Source organism: Nycticebus coucang, chromosome 2 (genome assembly GCF_027406575.1).
Source record: "Nycticebus coucang isolate mNycCou1 chromosome 2, mNycCou1.pri, whole genome shotgun sequence".
NCBI lineage: Eukaryota > Metazoa > Chordata > Mammalia > Primates > Lorisidae > Nycticebus > Nycticebus coucang.
Genome location: NC_069781.1, coordinates 183,546,779 through 183,567,602, shown reverse-complemented (window position 1 = coordinate 183,567,602; position 20,824 = coordinate 183,546,779). Strand labels below are relative to the sequence as shown.

General features: G+C 61.1%; 1 protein-coding gene across 1 annotated transcript in view; it reads right to left on the bottom strand.

Moving 5' to 3' along the window:
* Nucleotides 1–5,090: 5,090 nt before the first annotated feature.
* Nucleotides 5,091–20,824, bottom strand: part of ZNF469 (zinc finger protein 469) — a 47,707-nt gene continuing 31,973 nt past the window's right edge. Inside the window, exons 2-3 of the mRNA XM_053554684.1 lie at nt 19,763–19,827; nt 5,091–17,732 (exon numbers count right to left, since the gene is read on the bottom strand). Of these exons, the coding sequence (XP_053410659.1) occupies nt 6,243–17,606 (11,364 nt within the window). The 5' untranslated portion in view covers nt 17,607–17,732; nt 19,763–19,827 and the 3' untranslated portion in view covers nt 5,091–6,242. The remainder of the gene's footprint in view (nt 17,733–19,762; nt 19,828–20,824) is intronic.

Here is a 20,824-nt window from a genome sequence, read left to right as displayed (position 1 = left end):
ACCTTGCAGGGGCCCGGGGGAGACTCCACAGAGAAGGTGACACTTGAGCGGAGACCCAGAGAGACCTGGAGGAAGGGAGAGGGGTGCAGCCCAGGCAGAAACTTGCCTGTGTGTGGCCCGGAGGCAGGCTGTGGGCTTAAGCTCAGACCTCCACAGCCCAGGTGAGGCCAGAAACCCTTACGCTCTCAGCCACAGCTCTGAGGGCTGTTAGCAATGGACAGGTGTGACAAAACACTGGTGCTCAGAAGCAGAGGACGTGTGCAAGAGCTGGCGCTGCTGGGTGAAAAAGGAAGCACATTTCCTGTCTCTCCTGTCAGAGCAAGATTCTCCCGGGAAGAGGTGACTCCAGAGAGTGCAGTGAGCCTGCAACGTGCTCTGAGATCTCAACAGGGGCCAAGAAGGTCCAGTAGGCTGTAGACCAGACCAGAACCTCCCAGGAGAGTGGGAAGCTATGTCCACAGCAGTCAGACACATCCAGAGGTCTGTCTGAGGAGTTTTAAGAGAGTTGTTCTGGGAAAGTGCTGTCAGATTAGACGGAAGGAGGCCCATGGATCCCCAACCTTTAATGGAGGGGAACAAGGCAAGAGGGCTGCTTAGCTGGAGCAGAGAGAACCATGCTGCTGGAACAGAGACCAAAGCAAAGCTCACAGCACCAGGGGTCGCTTTCAGGGGGCAGCACTGGGCCCCAACCAGCAGCCTCTGCGTGAGTCTGGCTGGATTTCAGAAGCGCTCTGAGCAGTGACGGCTGCACATCATCCTTTCCACTTCCCTGACAGAGCATTGAGAGCGTCTGTCTTCTGCCACATGTCCTAGCCCACGTGTCCTATGCCATGAGGCAGAAGCATTCTTTACGAGGAATTACCCAAGGGGCCTTGCCACTTCTGGCCTGACCCAGATGACAGGACCCTGGGCCTGAGCGTGACCCCAAAATAGGATGAGATTTCTAGGAAGGTCTTAAGAGAGGATGATAGTGTTTTGCAAGTGGGAGGAATATAAATAATTTATGGACAAAGAGCAACTTGGAGGGTTTTAGAATATGGCTCCCAAATTCTGCAGCACTTCTCCCCTGGGGAGGTCAAACTCAGGTGCCTTCTTGCATCTGGGGTCTGTGGCTGCCTGACCAGCAGATTATGGTAGAAGTCGCCAGCTTCCAGCCCTGTCCCTGCAGAGGCCTGCGGCTTCCACATCCTGTCTTTGGAGACTTTATTTGGAGACAGAATCTCACTTTGTTGCCCTCAGTAGAGTGCTGTAATGTCATAGCTCACAGGTACCTCAAACACTTGAGCACAGGTGATCCTCTTGCCTCAGCCTTCCAAGTAGCTGGGACTAATGGTGCCTGTTACAATGCCCGGTTATTTGTAGAGATGGGCTCTCGCTCTTGCTCAGCCCGGTGTGAGGCAATCCACCCACCTTAGCCTCCCTGAGTGCTGGGATTACAGGTGTGAGCCACCACACAGAGTGAGATTTTCAGTTTTGGAACTCAGCCACCATGCTGTGAGGAAGCCCAAGCTGGACAAGGCCACAGTGGGGGCCAACAGCCCTGCTGAGGGCCCAGCTGACAGCCATTGTCAGCTCCCACTCGTGTGTGAGCCCATAGAAGACTCTAGCCCCAGCTGGTACCATGTGGAACAGACCAGCCTTCCCTGTCCAGCCCTGCCCAGATTGTAGATTTGTGAGCAAAAGATAATGATAGCTCTACTAAGCCACTGAGGACTGGGTGATTTGTCCTGCAGCCAGAGATGACTGAGACCAATGCAGAGAGGTGGGAGGACCCATCAGTTGGGGCCCTGGTGGATGGTGGAGGTAGGTGAGGAAGGCCCCAGCACCATGCTGTCTACATCCTCTTCCCGCTGTGAGAGAGCACGCCGCCTGGGCAAGCCCAGCTGCTCATGAATGTGATCTCACCACAGTCCTGTGAGATCTTATGGGCCCATTTTATGGATGGGGAAACCAAGCCTGGGGGGTGTGAAAACTGGCCTGGTCCAGAGGACAATGGCACTTGGCCTGGTGTTGAGCTCTCAGAGGGAGCTGCCCAGTGTCAGGCCTGGAAGGTTGTGGGGATGGTTGTGGTCCTCAGGGCCCCCAGCTCAGAGCCCCACCACACCTCGCGCCTCATCACGAGAGCCTGCCTTCTTCCCCAGGCCTTGGACACGGTCCTGGGTGTCTCGTGGGCAGTGTGGGCTGAGATGCAGGTTGTCTAACTGCTGCTTACCCTGGGTCTGGGGGACTCTCCTTCCTCCTCTCTCTGCCTGGGAGTCCCAGGGTGGACAGAGGCAGTGGCTTTGAGTTGTGGCCCACCCCCCGGGAAGGGGGAGACACAAGGGCTGAAGAAGCCCGGCCACAGCTGAATGTCAAGGCCCACAAGTGGACAGATGACACGGGTGGGACTGTGCTGCCCACAGCTTCTGGGGCCTCCAAGTCCCTTCACCTCCTGGGGGTGCTTCAAACACACCAACATTGGCCACTCCAGAGTTACGAGGACACAGTCCCCTCCCTGGCACTGTCTGCTCCTCTGAGCATTCCCACTTTCTGAGCCCACAGCCACCCCTATAGGGGAGACCACCTTCTCAAAGGCATCTGCAGTCCATAGCCTAGGAAAGCCCACTTTAGGTGAAGAATTTTCCAGCCAGTTGCCATGTCTGTTCCTTGGGGAAAGTCTGTCTCAGTCCTGTCATTGACACTGCCCAGCCTTTTGTGTTCCCACCTGGCTGCCTGGTCCAAGGCACCCTCTTCTCTCCCACTGTCTCCCTGAGCAGCTTTGGTCAGGCTTTGGGGTCTAGTCCTGGGTGCTGCTGGACAAACAATACAGTGACTCACATTACCTCTCTGGATGTACATGGTACTCCCTGCCTCAGTTGGCCCCTGAGATGTGTTGGTGGCCCAGGGGACTCTGCTGCCATGGAGGCAAGCCAGGGACGCTGGGGTCCTGGCCAGGAGGGTTTGCATGGACAGTGACGTGGCTATCAGAGGGGCTGAGACTCAGGTCCACCCTCTCCCTCCTTCCAGTCCCAGCTCCCTCAGGGATGCCAGGCCAGACGCCCAGATGTCCCCAGTCTCTTGCACCCTCTCTGAGTACGCTGGTGGGTGGCTGCCCAGATGTGACCAGAGGCAAGCAGGCCTGTTGTGTGTGGGCATGTGTCCATGTGCGAATACTTCTCTGTGCGTGCCCATGCCTACGGTGTCCATGTGGTCGAAGCTGTGGAGGTGTGCACACACGTGCGGCATATCTGTGCCTGTGGTGCTTGCATTTGTATGTGGAGGTCCCGCTCTGTTCACATGGATGTGGGGCAGACACGATGTCCCCGGGTCCCCTGGCCGGGTAGATGCTGCCACCTGGTGGTCAGGAGGGGCTTCCACATGCTGGGTCTGCAGCCTGTGGGTGGGGAACCGTGCAGGCAGGGGAGGGCCACTCATTCCTGTTCCTGAGCAGTAGCCCTCAGGCATCAGCCACCCCCCAAGGCTGGTGGAAGCCCAGAATGCCACCCAGAGCATCTGGCCAGAGTGGGTCTCGGTGAGTACTCCAGGGATGCAGAGGCTGCTGTCCCCGGACCCACCTGAGATTCACTGAGCTGAACAGTGGGGGAGCCCAGGACTGCAGATGCCGAGGAGCCACCAGACCCTTCCCCTGGATGATGACACCCCTGATCCACCCTGCACCAACCCTGACCCAGAGGCCCTGTGAGGCCTGAGGCCCGGACCCCATCATGGTCCTGCCCTCCAGCCCTGCCCTGTCCATGGCTCTGCCCTGTCCCCCACAGACCCCTCCCTGAACGCTGAAGCCCCCTAATCACAGCCCTGGATGTGCTCCATGGCCCAGGACACAGGCTATGTGGAGGCCCTGGGCCTCAGGGCATACCTGCCTGCTTCTGGGCTGGGTACTCTGCACAAGGCATCACCAAGGGGCTGGGGCAGTGGGGATGAGGCCACCAGGCAGGCCAGAGGGCTGGTTGCCCCTGTGGAGCTTCCCTCTGCAGGGAGAGAGAGGCAGCCTGTGACATGTAACTAGAGCCAGGGGCAGATGAGGGTGGCTGGGAGGGGTAGAGGTAAAGGGTGCTCCTGGTAGCCAGAACTGCTGGGCAAAGGCCTGGTGGGTGGGGAGTCTGTGGGGGTGAGGGGGCCACATCACAGGCCCCATTACTCTGCTGGTCAGGAGTCTGCCTTCGTTTCCCTTGGTGGACGCAGGACATCAGCATCTTTGGGAGGCTCTTTAGGTCATGGGACTAAGGTCTGAGCCTGGTGGAGGCCTCTGGCCCCTTCCTAGCTGCCCCACCCCCACCCTGAGCCTTGCTAAGTGCTTCCTGATAGCCCCGCTCTCCCACTGTGCTCTCTGAGGACCCTGTCCAGGGCTGTGACATTGAGGTGTCCCTGGGTGGCTCTGCAGGCCCCGTGGGGGACCAGACAACTGAGCCCAGCAGATGGACCTCCCAGCGCAGCTTACTGGGGTGGGGTCCTGAGATGAGTCCCTGCTCATCTTCCATGACCCCCGCCTGGGAGTGTGGGATAACTCAGAGCCTGGTCTCATCCCCTGCCTGGTCCGTACTTGGAAATTGGTGCTTTGGGATCATAAAGTCCTGTGAGCTCCTCTCGGGGTGGACTGTGGTCCCAGCCCTGGGCATGACTAGATGTCCCTGGTCCCCTCCCAAAGGTGAGCAAACGTCCCCCTCCTGTCCTGCTCCCTGGGGTGCCCCCAACGTTTTTTGAACCTCCCTGTTCAGGGCGGGTTAGTCCTGAGACGCCAGCACCAGGAGGGGGAACCTTTGTGGGGAGCCCAGGTAGACCCCTCCCTCTGTTTTCTGTGGGCAAAGGTAGCACCTGTCCCCTTCCTGGGTCCCCAGGTGGACGCCTGCTGGAGGGGCATGGGTCAGCCTGCCTGAGTTGCTGGTCTCCTTTTTGTTCCTCCTGGGGTGTCAGGGAGTCTTCGGGGGGGTGCCCTCAGGGCCCCCTATGGCCATGTGGTGAGTCTTGGACAGTCCAGTGGCCCAGGCCGGCACTGGGCCTGCATGGGCCCCAAGACACCTCTTAGTACCATGTCCTGGGCTCAGGTGGCGATAGGGGATAGATGCCACGAAGCTAAGAGGTATCCTGTGAAAATAGTGGGATATATTTGAGAAGCTGAGTTCACCATAGCATGTACAGTACAACCTCAGGTCTCTCCATGCTCAGTCTGCCGACACCAAGGAGGCATTTTGAATGGCCCGCCACATCTCCCAGAATGGTGATTTTGGCCCAATTTGGTTTCTTTCAAAATATCAAAATAAAAACTTTTGACACATACATTGCACCCAAGGTAAAAACTAGAAAACAGAGCAAAATGGACCAAGAATCTTTCAGATACTTACAGAAAGAACAAAGCTGTCCCACCTACCCCATTAAGACATGACTCTGTGGAAGGACAATGCCCATAGATCACAGCAGTGCATGGGACACCTCCTTGACCTGATAGCACCTCCATGGCCCTGGCATGAGTGTCCCCGCTGGGCTCCTCAGACTTGGGCTCAGAGCCCAGCTGGGGGCCCTCAGGGAGCTGTCCTCCAGCCTACCCTTCTCCCCTACCCAATCCCCCAGGTACAAAAGACATCACGGAAGGCTTATTCACATTACAACATGAAAATAGCACCAGAAACTTCAGAGTAAAATTGCTGACACTTGGAGCCAGGAGTTTCATGAAGGAGGAAGGCTCTAGAAAGGGCTGAGGCAGGGGATGGGGAGGGAGACCGCAGGAACTGGTGGATGACCAGCCCTCTCCATGTTCCAGATGGGAACCTGGTGCCCGGGTCAAAGTATGCTGGAGCTGGGCGTTTCCCTTGTAGCTCGGACAGGGCCTGACCCTGCGGTCAGGGGACCAGGCTGCTCAGGAGCCTGCCTTCCCCGTGTGGTTTCTAAGGTCACTTCGGAATTTTCCACAGCAGCGATGAGACTGAGAGAGTGGCTGCCTCGACTTACTTTCCTGCTGGGTGACTTGGGGTAGGGATTTTGCAGCTCATGGTACCTGGGGCACATTGGGCTGGGCCAGGGGGTGGGCTGCTCCCTCCTCAAGTACTTGTTGGTCTCAAAGCAGCTGCTGCTGGCCCGTCCCTCACCCCCAGCCTTCCAGCATGAAGGAACTGCTGCCACCCTGGCTCTGACCAAAGCATCACCCTCACAGCCCAGACACAAAGTCTGAGCCTTTGTAGGACAAGGCAGGTGGCCACAAGTTGAACCATGTGAGCCGAAGCTGGTGGGAGGGCGCCTGCTACCATAAATTACTCAGAAATGTCTTTCTTTAAGGGGATCTTGAAGCCAGTTAGTCTCTGCCCAAAGAGCTGGCTGAGGAGGTCACTCTGGGCCTCAGCTGTCCGGTAGTCATGGTCAGCAGGCTCAGCACCGTGGACAGCTCTGCCCCTCCTGGGGGGCCTGAGCAGAGGTCTTGCCTGGGGGAAGGTCTTGCCCTGTACATCTCTCCTGTGAGGGTGGCCAGGCTCTGAGGGCTGCGGCTTCTGCTTGCTGGTCTGGCCACTGGGTCTGGGCTTGGCTGGGGGCACTCGGCTGGGGGTTGCCTGCTTTCGAGGGGCCCGGAGGGGTCTATTAGGGGCTGGGGGGACTCTCCCCAAGTTGTCTGTATTGTCACTGCTAATTGGCCCTGGGATCTGGCCCTTCCTTCTTTTCTCACTCCCGACCCCCTTCTCCCTGGGGCCTGGGCTCCACTGTGGCCCCTGGTCACCACCTCCCCTGGGCCCCTTGGTGTAGCCCTTGGCTTGGGCTCGAGGAGGGGTCTTGTCAGGTGTGGGGCTCTGGCTGGGGACGTCAGGCTTGGCTGGGGTGGTGGCTGTCTCGCTTTGGAGCTGCCCGCTGGCTGGATGGGGCTGGCTTCCACCCCCAATCTTGGTGCCAGGGCGGGGGCCCCCACTGCCCTGGGAGCTGGGTCCTGGCCTATCTTTGGGGGTGGTGGCCTTCGTTCTGTTCTCGGTGCTGCAGGCCAGCTCTCCGGGCTCCAGGTTCCCCACGGCCCTCCTTGGCTGCAATGGGAGCTTGGGTGCTTGGCTGGGGGTGGATGCTCCTGACCTGTTTTTTGATGAACTCCGGCAGCCACCAGGCTTGGTGGCATTGCTCTTGTGGGAGGGTCCCCCCGTCCCCACGTCAGGCACCAGGTGGCACGTGGCCATTTGCTTCTGGAGCACAGAGGGGTCTTCCTGGGAACTTTCAGGGGCACATTTGCCACGGGTGCCTGGGGTCCTGCGTTTCCCTGAGAGCAGGAGGGGAGCCCCTTTTTCTTCTGCACCTTGGCCTCTGGTGCTTGGGTGGGGCAGCGATGGCCCTGATAGGATAGTGGGCTGGACAAAAGGCCCAGGGCTGCCCGGGGAAGCTTTATCCTCCGGCCTCCTTAGGGCTGGGTCCAGCTTGTGAGCGCCTCTGCCATCAGCCAAGGCAGCTGGGAAAGGAGACTGTGATGGGGGTAGGTGCTCCTGGGGGTCAGGTGGCAGGTTGCACCGGGTGCCCACGTGGCCTGCCAGGTCTACAGGCCTCTCTGGAGTATTGGGTGGTCCCTCAGTGGTGCTGGGAGCTGCCTGTGGACAGAGCTGGAGCAGAACTAGGTGGGACTCCTCACTCCGGGCTGGGCTGCTGCTCTGGGGCAGAGGCCTGTCCATGCAGGGACCCAGGGGGCTGCCAGGCACAGCCACCCTGCGCCGTTTGCTGGGCAGCACGCCCTCGAGGGCTGGGGCCTTCTGCCCCAGGGCTCCTGGCCTCCTCACCCCACGGAAGGTGAGGGGCTGTTGCCCCCGCCCCAGGTGCTTATCCATGTGGCGGTCAAACTGCTCCTTCTTGGCAAAAGTGTAGTTGCAGGCGCTGCAGGCGAAGGACTTCTTGATGATGCGCATGACGGTGGCGCAGAGTTCGCAGGCGTACAGCGGCGTGTGCTGCAGCTCCGGCTTCTCCCTCACGCCGTGCGCCCCGTCCAGGTGCGCCAGCAGCTCGCGGTGCTCCGGGTAGACGCGAGGGCACCGGGGGCACAGGTAGACGCGCTGCGGGCTGTGCACCGCCAGGTGGCGCTGCAGCTTGAAGGGCTTGGGGAAGCGCTTCCCGCAGTGGTGGCAGTCGCGGGAGGGGTCCTTGCAGTCCTCGTGCACCGGGATGGCCTGGAGGAGGGACTCGCTGCCGGACCAGGGGTCGGGAGACAGGCTCGGGGACGTCTTGGCGGGGTCTGGGGAGGTGGCGGAGTTGCTGGCCAGAGCAGGGTGCGCGCAAGCTGCGGGACTGCAGGACTCGGCTGACGCACAGGCCAGGACTCTGCCAGGTGTGGAGGCGCCATCTGGGCCCGAGGGGGCAGAGCTGCTTCTCCCTCCAGCTTTCGCCTTCTCCCTCCGGCTGTCTTTCCCGGCTCCCCTTGACGGCTCTCCAGGGGTGCCGTGGGCCTTGCCAGCCGAGCGCTTGCCCCTGTGGGGTTTGCATGCAGGTTCCGGGACGCTGTTCAGGAAGTGGGAGAAGGCACTACCATCCTCCAAGCAGCTAGGCAGGCCCCCCAAAGACCTCTGCACCTGCCCCTTGCGGGCGAAGCGGACGGCGTGCTCTCGCAGGTGCTGATTGTACATCCAGACGTCGGCCACCTCCTTCAGGCACATGCCGCATGCCCAGGGCCCCGCCTTGCCCTGCAGGTGTTTCTCCTGCAGGTGCTCCCGCAGCAGCTGGCTGGAGCCAAAGGTGCGCTCCACGCACATGTAACAGGTGGGGGGCGGGGCGGGGCTGTGCGCCAGCTTGTGCAGGTCCAGCTCACCCAGGCCGGAGAAGCGCTGGAAGCACGCCCTGCACTTGTAAGAGGCCCTCTTGCCCTTGGCTGGTGGCACTCGGCCTTGCGCCCTCCTCTGCCCAGCTGCCTCCTCTGTCATTTGGTCCTGTGACTTTGCTGTGGCCTCAAAATTGAAGAAATTTGTGCCAGAAAGACCCTCGGGGTCTTCAAAGGGTCCCAGGAAGCAGAGGTCTTGCACCTCAAACTTGGTGCCCAGCACCCCAAAGTCCATGGCAGGCAGTGGCAGCAGGCTGGTGTTCCCAGGGTGCCCATCATACCGTTCTCTTTCCAGGTTGGGGGGCTCCGGGCTGGCATCCCCCAGAGTAAGTGGTGTGTCATCAGTGGGGACCTGCAGCTCCGGACCTCGCCAAGCTGCAGGCACCATGTGCAGCTTGGGAATGGTCTCCGGGTGGTCGTCCTCAGGGTGGAGGGGAAGCACCTTCTCCGTGCTGGCTTCACTGTTGGGCTCCAGGGCCCACAGGCTGAGGCCAGGGGCCCAGCGGTCAATGCCAGGGACCTTGCTGCTGAGGAGCCCGTCCAAGAGGAAGGACTCAGGCAGGCCTGTGGCCTCGTCCTCCCACGGATCCTCGTGGGAGAGGCAGAGGGAGCCAGAGTCGCTGAGATCCGTGGACAGGTGGGCACAGCATGGAGGGGAGCCACTCCTAGCCTCGCTGCTGGGCTTGGGCACCGTTGGGCGCTTTGGTTTCTCACTGCGCTTCCCGTACACACGTGGGTTCTTCTTCCCTGTCAAGCGACCGCCCAGAGGAAAGAGCTGGGAAAAGGAGACCTCATCATCAAACAAGCTCAGAGGGTCCTTGAGACCCAGGCTGGGGGCCTCAGGAGTGGAGCCTCCAGGCCTCTGGTCCCCACTCTGGACTGTTGGGTTGTCCAGGAGGCTCGCCTCAGAGCTGCAAGTCTCAGGAGCACCTGGGGGGCTCGGGGAGGGAACATGACCCTCCCAAGCACCCTCCCCTGGGCTGCTCTCGGCCCCTCTGCTGTCTTTTGCAGGCTGGCTCTTGGTGGCCTGAGGTGGCTCTCTGCAAGCCAAGGCCCTGGCCTCTCTTGGGCCCCAGGGCCTCCTTGCCAAGGTCCCCTTGTGCTCAGTTGACCATTCCCCAGCAGACGCCTCCTCTGTCCTCCTTTGACACATCTCTGGGTCTCCGGGCATCCCCTCTGCACACAGGGCCCTGGCACCCTTCTCTGTGGCAGCCTCTATCTCCCTGGGCCCTGGGGCTGCTGTAGGCCCTCCCTCTGGTGGGAGGCAACAGCTTGGAGGGGCTGGGTGACTGGACACTGCAGCTGCTGGACTCGAGCAGGGGCCATCTGGGACCAGGTCAGGGGGAGCAGTCTCTCCCAGCCTCCTTGGTTCCAGCTTTCCCCCTTTCTTCCTTGACGTCTTTGCTAAGTTGCTGAGGGAGCCTGCAGGCTCTCTGAGCCGCCTCTGGCCCTCTCTCTTGTCTGCCTGTCTGCGATAGAGCTTGCCTGGCTCTGGCTGGTCTGGTCTCCTGGATCTGGAGGCTGGGGGCTTCCCACGCATCCCACGTTCTCCCAGGCCCAGAGAGTGGGGCTTCTGGTTGGGTGGGAAGCCTGGTGTTCTGACCCTTGAGCCCTGGTCAGGAGGGGGCTCAGTGGTGTGGCTGGGGCTTGTTATTGAGTGGTGCAGTCCATCCTTCCCAGGTGCCTTTTGGCTCTTCCTCCTCGAGGTCCAGCATGGTTGGACTGTGGGGCTTGGCGGGGAGTTGCCCTCAGGCAGCTGGTGCTTCCTAGCCTTGTGCCGGGTCAGGCCAGGCCTGGAGCGGAAGGAGGCCATGCAGAACTCACAGGTCATGGGCAGCGTGCCTGGAGCCTGGCCCCTCCAGAGCCCATGCTCTGTGGACATGGGCTTCTTTTTAAGGCCATGGGCCTTCTGTTCGAGGGCTTGAAGACCTAGGGGTTCCTCTTGGGCTGTCTGGTTGGGGGTATTTCTGTTGTTGGCGGGGGAGTGGGGCCTGAAGTCACTGGCCATCCTGCTTGGAGATGTGGCCCTGCCAGGGCAGAGTCCTTCAGGAGGGCAGGGGACTATGGGGCTGGCCTCACTAATGCCAGAGCACCCAACTTCAGGCGCCCCCAGGTCCTGCTGTCCCTGGCTGCTGGCCCCCACCTCATCTTCTGGGCAGGTATGGTCATCTGGCCCTGAGGCCCCTACTATAGTAGGGTCAGCGGGCACAGGCCGGGCTCCCTGGCCTTCCCTGCAGCTGAGGCAGGCACTGTTACTTGGAGAAGGTGGGGAGGAGCTGCTGGGCAACCCATCAGGGCTGGTGGGGGCTGGGGCTATGCTGCAGGGTGGATCTGGCACCCGAAGCGCTCTGGCGGCCTCCGTCTCATCTTTGGCGAGCAGGCTGGTCACTCTGGGGGAAACAGTCCCAATGGGGGGAGGTGGGGTATTGTGGGCAGGCGATACCCCAGGTCTCTTTTTTCTAGAATCCTCTAGAGTGCTCAATGTGCTGTCCCCCGAGATACTGACAAAGCCAGGCTGCTGTGAGGGGGGGTCTCCCAAGGGGCTGCTGTCCTCCAGGAGAGGGCAGCGAACCAGGACCTCCTTGGGGTCACAGGGCTGTGTCATTAAGGATGGGGCAGCCTCTGGGGGCCCCCCAGCTCCAGCATCTGTGGGGGCCTGGACACAGTCAGTCTCTCCCAGAGAAGCTGTGAGGTGCCCGGGGCCGAGAGGCTCCCCGCTGGGTGGGGATGGAGGGAATAGACCCCTCCATTCCCCTTGGGCCTCGGTGGAAGTCCAGGTAGGGGGGTCTTGCTGGGGCAGGTGCTTGAGGTTGCAGGGAATGGGGGTGGCTGGAGTGGTGTGTGATGGGGCACAGGTGGCCAGGCTTGTCCCTGTGAGTGGCACCTGCATGTTCGGGCCTGGTGTGGTCACCTTCTCCAGAGACTGGTCCTCAGGCCCGTCTTGTGTATAGGCCTCTGTGCAGGCCTGCTTGAGGGACACTGCACCAGGGCAAGGGGGACTTGGGGTGGTCTGTGACTTGTACTGAAGGCCCGAGGCTGCCCTGCGTCTCTTGAGCACTGCCCCCTGCAGGGCTGCTCTCCTGGTGGGCCTGGCTGGTGTTGTTTCAGGACCAGCACCCAGGGTGGGGTCATCTGACTGAAGCTGGCTGGCTTGGCCTTGGCCCTTGGGCTCTTCAGTCTGGCTGAGCAAGCCCAGGTGTCCATCTGCCTGATGTCCAGCCATCATCTCCTCTCTCCCTGGAGAGCCCTTGGCAGGGCTGTGGGCCGTGTTCCTGCCTTTCGCATTGTGCCCTTCTAGACTGGGGGAGTCCTCTCCCTGAGGCCTTGGGGGGTCAGCAGGTGGTGGCCCCTTTGAGCCCTGGGTGTCATTTTTGCTCCCAGCTGCTTCAGCTCCCACGGATTGGAGTTGGGGGGTTGAGGTTGGGCCTTGGAGCCTCCCGCTAGGGCCAGTGTTGGGCACGCAAGTAGGACTGGGCACAGGGACAAGCTGAGCCTCCCTGTCTGGGGGGGCCATGCGTGAGGAGGCCCCTGCTGGTGCAAACTCACGACCCTCAGAGCCAGGCCCCTCCACTATGGAGTGAAGGACCCTCCCTGATCCCCCTGTTCTGCCTCCAGAGGGTCCCAGGGTGGCTTCGCTGCAGTGGGCCCCAGGAGGCCAGATGACATCCAGATGGAGAGCTCCATCGTCCCGAAATAGCAGGTCAGATGGCAGGCAGGCATTGGGGCCACTGAATGGTTCCGATGTGGGGTTCTCCTTGTGGGACCTGCCTGCCTTGTGGGACTCTGGAAAAAGCCTTCTCTGATCACAGGGACAGGGTAGCAAGGTGCCTTCCCCTTCTTGTGTTCCCACAATCTCCTTATTTTTAGGAAATGGAAGATCTGGGTTTGGGCTGCACCTTGCTGAACTCTTAGCACTCGGCAGGGGCTCCAGCTGCTTGGCGGGGCTGGGAGTGCCTTCTCCTGCTACCTCCGGGACTCTGGCTTTCTGCACCAGCTGAAAACTGCAGCTGGCCTCCACGGGGCCAAAAAGAGCCACAGAAACCAGGTCTTCCTGAGTGAACAAGGCTGGGCGGGGCCACTGCCCTGGGGGTCTCCTGAGAGCCCCTTCCGTGGTGACCACGGATGGTTTTGCACCTTCCCCATGTGAACTCGATTCCCCAACACCAGTGAGGTCAGCTGCAGAGCATGTGTCCCTGGGGGTCAAGGTGGTCTGGTGGGTGGGCAGAGATGAGGATGGCTCCGTGCTTGTGCCCAGGCCCACCTTGCCCACACGCTCAGCTTCTCCACCTGCTCCAGGGGCCCTGTGTGTGCCTTCACTTCTTCGTAGCTGACTTTCTAGTTCAGTGACCAATCTCTGGATCTCTAGCTCATCCTCTGACAGGTGGCTCATAAAAGTGGAGCTACACTCGCTTCCCTTCCCAGGCAGCAAAGAGGGAGGGCTGGGCACCACTGTCCCCACTCCAGGACCCTGCTTCCTGAAGGCCTTTCCCTCCGCAAGGTCAGAAAAATGGCTGGGCAGCACCGGGGATACTTCTTCAAGCAGCAAAATTGTGGGGTACTGAGCATTGACCTGGGATTTCTCCTGGGGAGGGCCAGCACCTGCAAATGGCACATGGGGGTCCCTGTGTGCAGACAAGCTGTCATAGAGGGGTGGGCCAAATCTGTCCATGGGCAACCCCAAAAAGAGGGATGTGGACTCCAAGGTCAGTGGGGATGTAGCTTTGCCTGGGTCCGTTTCAACTGTGTAAGGTGAATTCTTAGGTGGTTTCGGCTTCAGGGAACAGGTATCTGCGCTGTCATCACAGAGATAGGGGCTGCCAGCTGCTGATGTGTCCACAGCCGCAGGCGTGGAGTACAGGTCATCTGGGAAACAGCCAGCCAGGTCTTTGGGTCCAAGGAACCCACTACAGGGATGGGGCCCCTTCTTGGCAACTAGAACCCCCATGGAGAGTCTGTTAACATGAGCAGGGCTACCACCACCATCAGAGTTCTTTGAGAACAGGATGCTGGGTTCCGGGTGGGCAGCACTCACGGCACTAGCAACAGACCCCAGAAATTCCCCTGGCTGGTGGGCAGAGGAGTCCTCTTTGACACAGGGGACAGGGGGCCTCATGTCCCCAACAGCACGCACCAGACCATCTGCGGCTGATGTTGGGGACCTCCCTTGGGACATGGTGTCAGGGAGGCTCCCCGAGGGCTTGGGGCTGCTGTCCTCTCTGTCAGACTGGGGCTGCTCTGGAGGTGGTGGCCTGAGGCTGTCCTTTACACAGGTGGCTGGAGGAGCACTTAAGCCCTCTCTGAGTTCTATGGTGTTGGGGGGTGACTCTTCAGCAATTCCAGGCTTCTTGGCCCGCTGGGGGTGGTTTTCTTCTGGAGTCTTGGTGTCTGGGGGAATCTGTAGGGGTTGCTTGGGGGCTGCCATGGGGTGGTCAGCATGCTGGGGGCCTCTCTCTTCAGCTTCTGGGCTTGGTGGGGGGCCCAGGGAAGGCATGTGTGGTTGCTCTGGGCTTGGAGGGCAGCCATGATCCCCCTGCATCCCCACCTTCCTGGGCTCTGGTACTTCTTTGTCCTCACTGGTACCCTGGGCCAAGCCCAGGTCCTTTCTCTTCCCCTGCTGGTGCCAGCGCCGGCAGCTACGGCGGGGCCGGCCCCTGGAGCCACAGTCCCGCTGCTGAAGAAGCTCATCCTCTGAGTCTGAGGCATCCTTGCACTTCCGGAGCCTATCCTCGGTGCTGGGCTGGGGAGCCTTGGCCACCAGGGAGCCACGCCTGCCACTGGGCTGTGCCTGCCGCTGCAGCCTGTTCTTCTGCTGCACGATCTTGTGGATGAGCTCCTTGCTCCAGGTGCCAGCCCCCGCTTTCCTTCTCCGGGCATGCCTGGAGCTCCTGGTCTCCTCAGCAAGAGGGGTAGCCCTTGGGACTTGGGTGTCAGGTTCTGTGCTGTCCTTGGGGGCCTGAGTCCGGAGGTCCTGGGCACAGTGCCGGGGCCACTCTGCTTGGCTGCCCTTCCTCCTGGGCCTCAGGCAGGTGGCTCTGGCACCTCCATCAGGCCCCTTGGTTGTGTTGGCCGTGTCCAGGTCCTTCTGGAACAGCTTCAACTGCTTCCCTCTCCTCTGGTGCCTGACAAGGCTGGTGGCTTCTGTCTCTGTGGGCGTCAGACCCAGGGAGCGGGTTTTGGGTCTGCTTTGGGCTGGGCGGCCCCCATCCCCGGGGCGGGGAGCTTGTGGCTCCAATGTGGCTGCTGCAAGCGGGGCCTGGGTTCTGTTCTCTGGAGTCATCCCTACCCTGGTCTTGGGGAGCTTCCCAGCGCCAAGTCCTCTGGGGCCAGAAGGTTCCTCGTCAGCAAAGACATCAATGAAGCTGCTGTCGATGTCCGGACTGTCTGGCTGGTGCTCCATGCCGTTCAGGGCCTCGGTGATGAGGCTGTCCAGCTTGGCGTCATCCTCCATGTCCAGGTCCGTGGTGGGGAGGGGCAAAGGGGTGGTAGCCAGGCTGGGCAAGAAACTCATCCTCAGGGAGTCATCTTTGCCTTCTTCCTGGATGTCCCCAGAGGACAGGAAGGGGGAGGTCTTACTGTGGCTGAGCAGGCCTGGGTGCGTGTCAGCAGCTGCTTTGGGGGTGTTGAGTGGTGAGGGCAGCCCCGGGGGGCCCTGGGGCTGCTGGTGGCTGTCCCTGGCCCTGGCTAGGAGCAGGCTGCAGAACTGCCGGTGTGCCAGGAAGGCGGCTAGACTGCTGTAGTTGCGGTCACACTGTCTGCAGGTGAGCAGCACGTCCAGCTGGGCCAGGCTGGCACTGCTGAGGGACAGGTGGTGGGCAGAGCATGGGGATGGCTCGCGGGGGAGCGGGGCCTCCTCCAGGGCCTGGAAAGCACCCTCGACCCCCAGCCTGTCTGTGGGGAATGGGAAGACCTTGGCAGGCTCTGGCTGGTAGTGGGTGGGGTGGGCATGTGGAGGCTCTGGGGATGAGTGGAAGAAGGCTGGGGGCCCAAGAGGGCCGGGGAGCTGGCTCTCCTCAGAGCTGGGGTTGGCTGGGCTGCTGGACAAAGGTGACAGGGAGGAGCAGGTGCTGCCAGCAGCATTGGTGGCTGGCGAAGGCAACGGGGACTCACTGGGGGAGGCTCCCACCACTCTGGCTGGGGGCAGGCTGGGGGTCCCTTGGGGTGAAAGCTGGGGCTGAGCCACCCTGAAGAACAGGGGCTGTGCTCCCGGGTCCTTGGGCCCACTGTAGGTGAACAGCTGGCCTGGACTGCTGCTCATGGCAGCCAGCTTATCCCCAGGCCCGGGTGTCCGGCCAGTGGTACCCAGGGCTCCCTGGCTGTACCCCTGCCACTCTGGGGCTGCAGTGGGGAAAGGCAGCCGGTTTTGCACATCCATTTGGTGGGGATTTGGCCCAGCAGTTGGGAGCACTTGGGCCCAGGGCAGTGGGGGACTCTGGGGGAGGCAGAGCTGCTGGGTGGGGCTAGGCTGGCTTTCGAAGAATGTATTCTGGGTGGTGGCTGGGGGGCCCAAGGGGAGTGTGGGATAGGGGGCTGCTGTGGGGTCCCACAATGGAGGCAGTCTGGTGGGTGAGGGCCCTGGAGTGGCCAGCTCAGTGTCCAGAGGTCCTGGGCTAGTGTCCACCCTGGTTCCACGTGCCTGTCCTGGAAAGCATCTCTGGGGCCGGGGGTTCAGGGGTCCCCTTGGGCTCCCTAGCCCATCCTGGGCTGAAGGTGGCCTGTCGGGAAGGACTTTGGTCAGGCTCTTGTGCAAATTGTCCGAGAAGGGGATCGGGGCTGGGTGAGTGACCCCTGGGGCAGAGAGGGCACTGCTGAGGTCTCTGGAGGGGTTGAGGCTGCCCGGCTGGCCCGGGTAGCAGGGCAGGGCTGGGAGTGCAGGTGTGGCAGGTGGGTAGGCTGGGCCTATGCCCACAGCCTCCCCTGGCCATGCACCTGGGGCCTGGTGGAAGGTGAACACCAGCATCCCATCAGCATACTTCTGCCCAGCTGAGTCTGCAGGGAAGGGCTTCGTGCCCGCCCGGTGCAGTGCTGGGAAGGAGAACGGGAAGGAGACCCCCTTGGGGCTGCCGCCTGGCCCACTACCTTCAGGAAAAGGCTCTGGCTCCGTGGGGGGAACCCCAAAATTAGCACCTGGGAAGCTGTTCTCAGCAGCAAGAGGCCAGGAGTTGGCTCCACTGGCCGGGAATTGCGGATAGGAGGCTGGCCTGAGGGGGCTGGCACCTCTGCTTGGGGGGGCCCGCAGGGTTGGGGGCCTGGGGGTGGTGTTTGCTGAGGTATGGTTGATGGAGGTAAAGCTGGAAGGGGCCTCTCGGAAGCACCTTTGGAAACTGAGCTCTGGCTGGGCCTCAGCTCTCGGAACGCTGGGCCTGAGGGGAGCTTCAGGCCCAGGACCCCGGGAGGTCTCCGCCTCTGGGAGCTGGGTGGCCTCAGGCTGCTGGCCCTCAGGGGCCTTGTTCAGGGCAGGTTTGGACCTTGAGCTGGCAATGCTTAGACTATACGTCTGTGGGGGGCTGCTGGCCACCCCACCTACCAGCCGCATATGAGCCTGTGAGGGGCTCCTTAATGGGGGTTCCTGGGTCCCATCTCCCTTCCCAGGGCCACTGCCCAGGGCCTGGGTTCTCAGGAGTGAGGCCTTGGGAGCCCCCACTTGGGCCTGCCGCAGATGGGCTTCCCGGGGTTCCACAGCCTGGGTCCTGCAGCCAGCCTCCCTTGTGCCCTTGGCGGGCCTGCTGGCTGGGGAGTGGTCCTTGCAGGGGGGCTGGCAGTGGTGCCCTGGGCCACTGGCCACCTGGCAGGGCTGCCAGTCTCCATTCCTGGCCAGGGCTGGTGCTCCTTGGGGCTGCTCCCCAGGCATGGCCCCTCTGTCCCGGTGCTAGGAGGATGTGCTGGTCCGAGGGGGGCTGCGGGGAGTGGACTGGGTGGCCATCCTCGCCCCTTGGGGGGCCTGGGGGAAGCCTGTTCTCATGGTCCTGAGTGGAGCCTGCAAGGAAAGGGTAGAAGTGAGAGGGGCCATGGGGGTGGGTCCAGCAGGGCCCACACTGGGCTCTTGGCCTCTCACAGAGCCTGTGGCCAGGCAGGGGGCAGATGGCCCTGAGCTTAGGAGGAGGGGATGTGGTTCAGGTAGCATGCTGGAGGAACAAGAAGGGAGAGCCGCAGGATGAGAGGGAGCTTCCTGGGGTCTAGGGCCTGAGCAGGTCACCTGCCTCCTCAGAACACCCCTGCTGGGGTTGGCCAGGCCACGGACAGGAGAGTGCCCTGAAGGGTACATAAGCTCCAGGCCTGCAGAACCAACCCAGGGCAGTGTTGGGGGAAGCCTTGAGGGGCAGAGTGGATTCTTGCACCTGCCTGAACACGCCAGCACGCAGCCCATAGCTCACACTTGCATCTCCGAGGGGCCTTGGAGTATGGTCCTGATGGGCATCCACCCTGCCACCAGCCAGGACTCCTGGATGGGATGGCCTTCCATACCCCTCATCCCTGCTCCAGGCTGGGGCAGCCTCTGGAAGGTGCCAGCTTCTGTTCCTGATCTGTGGAGCTCTGCCCAAGGCCACCGAGCCCCTGGGTTCTGTGCCAAGGACCTGGGGCTGTGGTGATTGTGGCCTGTACCTACAGCCTTTGTCATATCTCTCCACCTCTGGCTGAGCCCACTCCCATATCAGTGGCCACTCTGTCTCATGTAAACACTGGGAAGGGGTCTTAGTCACAGCAGGTGACTGGGGGCATGCCCCTGCTCATTCCTTGGTACTCACCAAGGAGGCTCTGAGTGCTAGGCCACAAAGCTTGAACGTGGCTGAGGTGCCTGCCCAGCTCCCTCCTTGCTCAAGCCCTATTTCACTCAGCTATTGTTTGTGCTCTGGGTTATGACATGTGGGACTGTTATCTGTGCGGCTGGGACTCAGAACTGAGGCTGAGAAATTGTCCTTGCCACTGAGCCCTGGGTCCTTACAACAGGCCCAGAGAGGCCAAGTGACCTGGCCAAGGCCACACAGCCTCCAGGCAGCACAGCTGGGAGCTGAAAGGATCAGTCTGGACCTCCAGGTGCTCCAGGGCTTCCCACCCTGAGACCACCTCAGGGCTTGTAACTTAGGGACCCTGGGCCCACCCACTGCCACCTGGTACTCCCTGCTGTGGGGACCTGCCCTGGGACCACACCCCTCAGTTTGGGCCAGGGTCTGCAGGGTGGGTGAAGATCTGGCACCCCCCCCCCCCGTGGAAGACACCATCCTGCCCCCCAGCTAGGCCAGGTGGGGGGCCTGGGCTCCACTTCCTCTTCTGTCCCACCACTGAGCTCCCTCTCCATCTCATTCCATTAGCCTGCAGAGAGGTCCCCTCCCTGCCTCTGGGCCCCACCGGTCATGGGGTGAAGGGCTCATGGGCAAAGCTCATTGAATGACTGAACGATAATGTTGATAGCAGTAACTTTCCAGCATGTCTCCCTTGTCCTCCCAGAGGCTTGGAAATATCAGAACTGTCACCCTTGGGGCTGAATCAAGGCCTCACAGCTAGTGGAGGGTGGGGTCCTCCCAGGAGGGGCACCTCCCAGCCCTGCACACCCCATCATCTCCTGCCCCATTTGGGCTTAGCCACCTACTTGGGGCCAGGATCCCAGGTGTGAGGACAGCAGCTGCCAGGGTCCCCATCTTATGGGGGATACCCACACCCTGAAGTTAGGAGCCTTCAGCTCAGAGTGGGGACCCCAGCCCAGCTGGGGCATCGGCAGGAGGTGCTGATGCATGACTTCCCGCTGGTGGTGAGGTGTATTGGTTTAGGAACAGCTGTGCCCCAAGTCCTTTCTCCAGGAAGGTGCTGGGTCTGATGTGGTGAGGTCCCCTGGCTCTGTGGCCCCCATGAAGAATAAGAGGTGATACTTCTATCCTGCCCACCTAAAGCCACCTGGCAGCCCAGTTTACCGTCCTCAGTATGGGTGTGGGGGTGGGGGAGCCGGGGACGAGGGCACCTGCGGTCAACAGCAGCTGGCCAGCCTCCATGGCAGCTGCCCCTTCTACATACCTGGGGAGTCAGGGGCCCCTCTGCCGGGTCGCCGCACGACTTCCTGAGCGGTGAGAATTTCTTGGCTGTGGAGAAAGTGGAAAGCATGTCAGGATTGGTGTGGAACTTGGTTCTGGGCCGAGAGCCCTGTGGAGCAGGCAGGGCTGGCCATGAGGCCCCCTCAGGGCACCAGGAAGCTGGGGTGGGAAGGCAGCAGTGAGTGGTGAAGGCCAGCCCAGGACCCCAGAGGGCTTGGGGGTCAGTCGGCTGCCTTGGCAGTGCGTTTCATGTTTATTTCACATTTCTTTTCATTAACTTTTTATTTTCACATAGATGATGCGTTCATGTGGTTCCCAAACTCCAGGCCCTATGGAGAGGTCAGCAGCAAGATGGCTCATTCCCCTCCCCTGCTGTGACCCTCTCCCCACTCCTGCTCCCGGGGGGGAGCGGTCTTGTCCCACAGTGTTTCTTGATGCAAATATTACCAAACACAGATGAATACTCCCACTTCCCCCCTCTCCACTCACAGCTCCCTGTCTCAGCTTGGTCCTCAATGAGGAAGGCTGGGGCCTTCACCACATATTCCCTAATGGAGTCCCTGCCTGTCCTCATCACGACTGAAGAGTGTCAACTGATCATGTACCCAGATTTCCCACAAGTTGCCTTTGCAAAAACCCACCACGAATACACACACAAGTTAGAGCATGGGTGAACCTGAGGGACGGTGGCGTGGCCACATGCATTTGTGATGTGGGCAGAGACGTCAGATTAAAACCAAGGCAGTGTTCAATACATGGCCACGCATTCGTTGACACCCCTCTTCAAGGTACAGGCTAACTCCCTCCATGTGCTGTCCAGTGATAATTCACTGAACACGGGAAGATGAGGGTGTGTGACTTTGTTTTTTTCTACGGAGCAACTCTATTGGTTTAAGATGAGCTGCGTAGGAAGGGGAGAGGGTGTGGAAGCACAGGGAGGCATCGCCCATGTCCTCTGTCCAGAAGTTGTGCCCCCATTTTTGGAATCTCTGGTAGGGCAGGACTTGTGTCTCCACAGATTCCAGAACACGTAAGTGGGATGGGG